Source organism: Ziziphus jujuba, chromosome 3, assembly GCF_031755915.1.
Source record: "Ziziphus jujuba cultivar Dongzao chromosome 3, ASM3175591v1".
Taxonomy (NCBI): Eukaryota; Viridiplantae; Streptophyta; class Magnoliopsida; order Rosales; family Rhamnaceae; genus Ziziphus; species Ziziphus jujuba.
The window spans coordinates 18,787,012-18,792,436 of record NC_083381.1 but is presented as its reverse complement, the minus strand read 5'-3'; the positions used below and the strand labels follow the sequence as shown (position 1 = coordinate 18,792,436).

General features: G+C 35.1%; 1 protein-coding gene across 2 annotated transcripts; it reads right to left on the bottom strand.

The window, feature by feature from the left end:
• Positions 1-691: 691 nt before the first annotated feature.
• Positions 692-4,307, bottom strand: LOC107422038 (MDIS1-interacting receptor like kinase 2-like). Of its 2 annotated transcripts, XM_016031438.4 has the most exons (3): positions 3,935-4,307; positions 1,799-3,067; positions 692-1,242 (listed from the first exon to the last, which is right to left on the bottom strand). In XM_016031438.4, exons 1-3 carry the CDS (start codon positions 4,242-4,244, stop codon positions 872-874), a joined length of 1,950 nt encoding a protein of 649 aa, XP_015886924.3. In that variant the 5' UTR covers positions 4,245-4,307; the 3' UTR covers positions 692-871. The 2 variants fall into 2 exon arrangements, with proteins under 2 accessions (XP_015886924.3, XP_015886922.3); XM_016031436.4 differs by having other exon boundaries at positions 1,799-4,307.
• Positions 4,308-5,425: the final 1,118 nt, after the last annotated feature.

The following is a 5,425-nucleotide window of genomic DNA, read 5'->3' as shown; positions in this document are numbered from 1 at the left end:
AAGCAATAAAATAAAGTTTTCCTATAATTTCTTGTAAATTTATGCTTAAAACAGAGATATTTGTTTAGCTTTATATATCTTCTTCATTATCAAATTTCTTTAGAGAGAATTCTAATGGCAACTTTCATTTTCATCAAGGAAGGTTTTCTTATCAGAAAATTATAGTCACGGGTAATGAAACAGCTTGTTTACCTTTCTTTTCCTTGTAAATTAATACTTGAAACTACAATACCAGTTCAAATTTATATCGATCCTATATTTGAAAATACAATTGAGGAAAATTATGATATTGAAAAAAATCTGTGATTCATGTTTTTATATGTATAGTTTTACATACAAAGTAAAAAATTAAAAAACCTTTGCCTCTTTTATGGGCAAAATGTGACATCCCATTTCATATTTTAATTTGCATTTGATCACAGTTCAGATAAGTAACTGCAAGGCCAGATGAATCTTGAGCCTGCTTTTGCAAGGCTTGTGATCATAATTGTTGGTGCAGCTAGACAAAGAGTTTGTCGCTCATGATATATTATGGACAAAAAAATGGCCCTCTATGGAAATAGTTTTAGTAAATATTATATGACATTTGGAATTTAAATGACAGCAAATTTAGCTTTGGCTCTATCTATTAGCAAATTAAAGAGACTCATGAAATTGTTTATCCAAAATCAAAGAAATACAAGAAGCCAGATAAATAAAGTCTCTTTACTCATTAAGACGTTACACTGCCAAGTCTTGGAATATCCAAGCTTAGGCTAACTTAAATATCAAGAAAAGGAAAACAACTCAGTGACGAAAGGAAGAAAGACAGAGTGAAAGAAAATGCACACAGACATGTAGACAATCAAAAACAAGGAGAAACTGCAGCAATTTAGGTTGTCCATGTTGGGGAATCAAACAGCTGCTTTATTGTAACCATATGAAAAGGCACTGATAAAGATTGTAATGGAGTCGACAGCTTCTGAGATACTTGCTTCATAGTTGGTCGTGACTGTGGACTTTGTCGCACGCATGCAAATGCTATTTCTGCAATGGAGACCACTTGGTCTGCTATTTGCCGCTTTGGAGGTGAGAGACGTTGGTCAAGTACATCCTTAAGCAGAACATCAACAGCATGTAATGGTGATGATAACAGAGATAATATGAGGTCTCCGGGATGCTCTCCCATGATAGATTCTAATGCAACAACTCCGAAGCTGTAGACATCAATCTTCTCATTTACTTCCATTGTATAAGCAAGCTCTTCAAAGAAATATGAATTGCAGTTAATATTTTCCAATTATAAGATACTTTGCATGTGCGAAATGAAAAAATGTTAGTAACATTTTGGTCATGGTAGTCCGTAAAATAAATTGTATACAACTTCTTCTAAACATGCAAGTAGAGACCTTGAAAGTGCATATACAGAATATAGTCAAACAATTAGTTTAACCTCTCTATTATCTAGTAATATACATAAAGGACTATTTGTAGTAAATCTGTTTTTGAAGTTGTATGAAAAAGAAAAATAGGTAAAAACTACAATTAATGTGATCTAGTTTGAAAACCTTTTGCTAAGCATGTAAACCAGCTGTCTTATGTTTTTGCTAGGAACTTCTCAGTTCTTGTTTTGACCCAAAAAAGGGGGGGGGGGGGGGGGGGGGGGGGGGGGGGGGGGGAGGGGGGGAAATGCTACAATATCTATTGATCAAATGATATTTTTTTGTCGAAATGAAAAAACATGACATTTCCTGGTTACCAAAAGGATAAAAATGAATTGTGGATTTAAATTTTGATGGAACTTTAATGGAATACCTACCTGGGGCTGAGTAACCTAAGGTTCCTGCAAATGGAGTCCAATTTGATGAGTCTGGATCTAAAGTTGTAGCAGAACCAAAGTCAGAAATGTGAGCTTCACATTCATCGTCCAACAGAACATTCTTACTAGATATGTCTCTGTGGACTATAGCCGGAAAACATTCATGGTGCAGATAGGATATCGCATTTACCAAACCTTTGACAATATTCACTCTCTTGAACCGTTCCAACTCCATTGCCTTTTCATTGTCACTCAATATCTTTACCAAACTTCCCAGTTTCATGAACTCATAAACCAAAAATGAGTATCTTGTATGCACACAAAATCCAAAAAGCTTGATGATGTTTCGATGGCGCACTTTTGGCAAAATACTTGTCTCGCTTTTGAAAGCTTGTTGATGGTCTATTCCATCATTCTCATGGAACTTTTTCACAGCAAAAATTTGACCAGTTGATAGTAGGGTTTTATATACACTTCCATTCCCTCCAACTCCAATGCAATATTTGGAATCAAAATTCTCTGTTGCTTCTACTATTTCTTCATGAACTTTTTTCCCATCGTGATTCCATGCTGCAAAGAAAGCTTCAGTTTTGGTTTCTCTTGGTTCATCCATATTCCTCGCTCTTTTTTGGCAGACAAAAAGAATCCCACCAATGATAAACAATAAAAATAGAATGCTGGAGATAGATACTATCATTGCAATTACAGCTTGATTTCTATTTTTATCTTTAGGTGTGGGGCAAGGCTTCAAACTAGGGTTGTTGCTGCACAATCCTTTATTACCTTCCAAGGCTTCCATTGGAGCTTCAGTGAAAGCTTTGATGTGGGGGAGAGGACCTTCTAACTGATTGTAGGATATATCAACAGATGTCAAGCTTATCAATTCTTTAAACATGGATGGTATTGAGCCTGATAGATTGTTGTGTGAGAGGTTAAATGTTTCTAGCTTTTCCAAATGACCAAGCTCTAAAGGCAACTTTCCCGAGAGCAAATTCTTACTTAGATCAAGATCTTCAAGGGAAAGCAGATTACCAATTTGGAAGGGAATATTGCCGCTGAATTTGTTATTCCTTAAGTTTAAATGCAATAGTTTTGAACTGTACTCCAAATGCATGGGAATCGGTCCACTCAATTGGTTGTTTGCAAGGTCAAGTGTTTCAAGGTCCAACATCATTCCAATTTCTATAGGAACAGTTCTAGAAAGGGAATTATTTTGAAGCTCGAGAATGTACAACAATTTCAGTTGTCCCAGTTCCTTAGGAATTTTACCTACAAGAAGGTTGGAAGAAAGGTCAAGCTTCTGTAATTGAGTAGCCTTCCCTAGTTCAGGAGGTAGCCTACCGGATATTTTATTGTTAGAGATGTTCACCATCTTGAGTTTTGGACACTGTCCCCAGTTTTCAGAAAGTTTTCCAGAAATCTTATTGGAGCTCAAGTTTATATAATCCAGGTTTGGGTATATTCCAAATTCTTCAGATATATTTCCTTTTAGTTGATTTCCTACAAATGAAAGGTGGACTAATGAACTGCAGTTTCTTATGCTTTTTTGAATGGAACCTCTAAAGTTGTTATCACCTGCTGTAAACCATGAAAGCTTCCCACCAAGACAAATATTATTTGGAATGGACCCAACTAATTTGTTTCCACCAAGTTCCAACTCAGTTAACCTGCTCAAGTTTCCAATGGACATAGTAACTGAGCCAGTGAGTTGGTTATCAAACAAATGAAGGAAAGTGAGTGATTTAAGCTGTCCAATCTCACTGGGGATGGATCCAACTATTTTGTTTATATTAAGTTCCAAATTAGTTAACTTGCTTAAGTTTCCAATGGACACAGGAATTGAACCTGACAGATTGTTACTATGAGCATAAAAGAACTCGATAGACACCAACATGCCTATTTGAGGTGGTATAAAGCCATGCAAATAATTCCTTTCCAACCAAAGGAAACGTAAATTTGTTAAAAGGCATATCTGGGATGGGATGTCTCCGGAGAGATGATTGGAATCAAGGGCAAGGTAGGTGAGTGTAGAAAGGTTGCCAATGTGAGATGGGATACTTCCGTAGAGGGAGTTGTTATAAAAGTTAAGAGTGAGTAAGCTGGGAAAGGAGGAGAAGTTGAAGTTGTGAAGTGTACCTTTCATATTACTGCTTTCAAGAGTAATGTTGATGACACTTCCAAAGTCATTACAAGTGATCCCAACCCAGGAACAAGGGGTATTATGGTGATGATGAGAAGTTGAAGTAGTAGAATTGAGATTCCAAGAGCGGAGAAGAGAATGAGTAGTTGGATTCATATCAAGGCTGTCCTTCCATTTCACAAGGGCCTCTGCCTCTCCACTTGTTGCAAAACAAGTACTAGAAGAACAAAGAAACAGTAGAATGATGCTAAACAACAAAAATTGATCAAGTGACCGTACAACAAGGTTTGGACTCCAGGGTGCCATGGACTCGATAATTTTTTAACTTTGATTATCTAATTAAGCAAGGCTTAGATGCCTTGGCTTTCTTTCCAATATATATAGGGAGAGAGCATTTTATTTATTTAAAGAAAAAAAAAAAAGAAAAGGTAAAATTACAATAACATGCCTCCTAGTTTAAAACTTTTGCAATATCGCCATTGTATTTTTGGGCTTCTTTTTTTTTTTTTTTTTTTTTTTTTTGGGTGGAGCAACTTACATTCTAGTTACATTTCTATTGCAATTAATCATTTTTTTCACTTCAAAATGAAAAATTAAAGTCAAAATTGTCTGGTCAAAAGACAAAAACACCCTCTTAAGTAAAACTCATAATTCCACATTAATAAATAACATTAACAAATTGAAACCAAAAAACTTATAATCAAAAAGCAAATAATTTTCGAAATAAATTAAACATTAACAAATTAAACCAAAAAAACTTATAATCAATTGCTGAACAGGGTCCTAACAAAAAAACTGCCGAACGGGCAAACAACATTGCAGAGTGATGGATTTTTTTTTTTTTTTTGGAAGATGGAAAATAACTATTTCATTAACTTTAAAAAGCAAATTAATCCGTGATTAATAATTTAGCGCTGAAGTTTTAGAGGACAACAATTGTTAAGAGCAAATTTGATCCCAGTCTGCCACCACCATCTTCTATCTGCTATGCAACACAGTGCAAAGATGGGATGAGATGGAATGGGAGTAGTTGCAGAAGCCCCAATAAACGCTGTGAGAATTCAAAGACGGAGTTTGATAGATTCTTCAGTGCACACATGTGGCAACAAGTGCACATATGCATAAGAACATGTCTGAAAGAAGTATGAGTCTGAAAGAATTCAAAGTCGTTAGATGTGGCAAAAATTCAAAGTAGGAGTTTGATAGATTCTTCAGTGCACCAAAAATTCAAAATCGTTACATGTGGCAACAAGTGCACATGTGCATACCAACATTACATAGATTATGAGTCTGAAAGAAGCATTGGTATATGCGTACGAGAGAATTTTTGGTTGTTTTATTTGTGTTTTCCTAATTTTTAAATGAAATGGTTTTCTTTTATTAACAAGGGTGTTTTTGTCTTCTTATTTTTGAATTTTGAGTTTTTACAACCTATTTTAAGGTTTAAAAAAAAAAAAAGAAGGAAAAAGATAAATTGCAAGCAAGTT

Coding starts and splice junctions, on each gene's coding strand:
- LOC107422038 (XM_016031436.4), bottom strand. CDS start 4,244: ATGGCACCCTGGAGTCCAAACCTTGTTGTACGGTCACTTGATCAATTT. Junction 1,243..1,798: donor CTTAGGTTACTCAGCCCCAG/GTAGGTATTCCA, acceptor ATTTCTTTGAAG/AGCTTGCTTATACAATGGAA.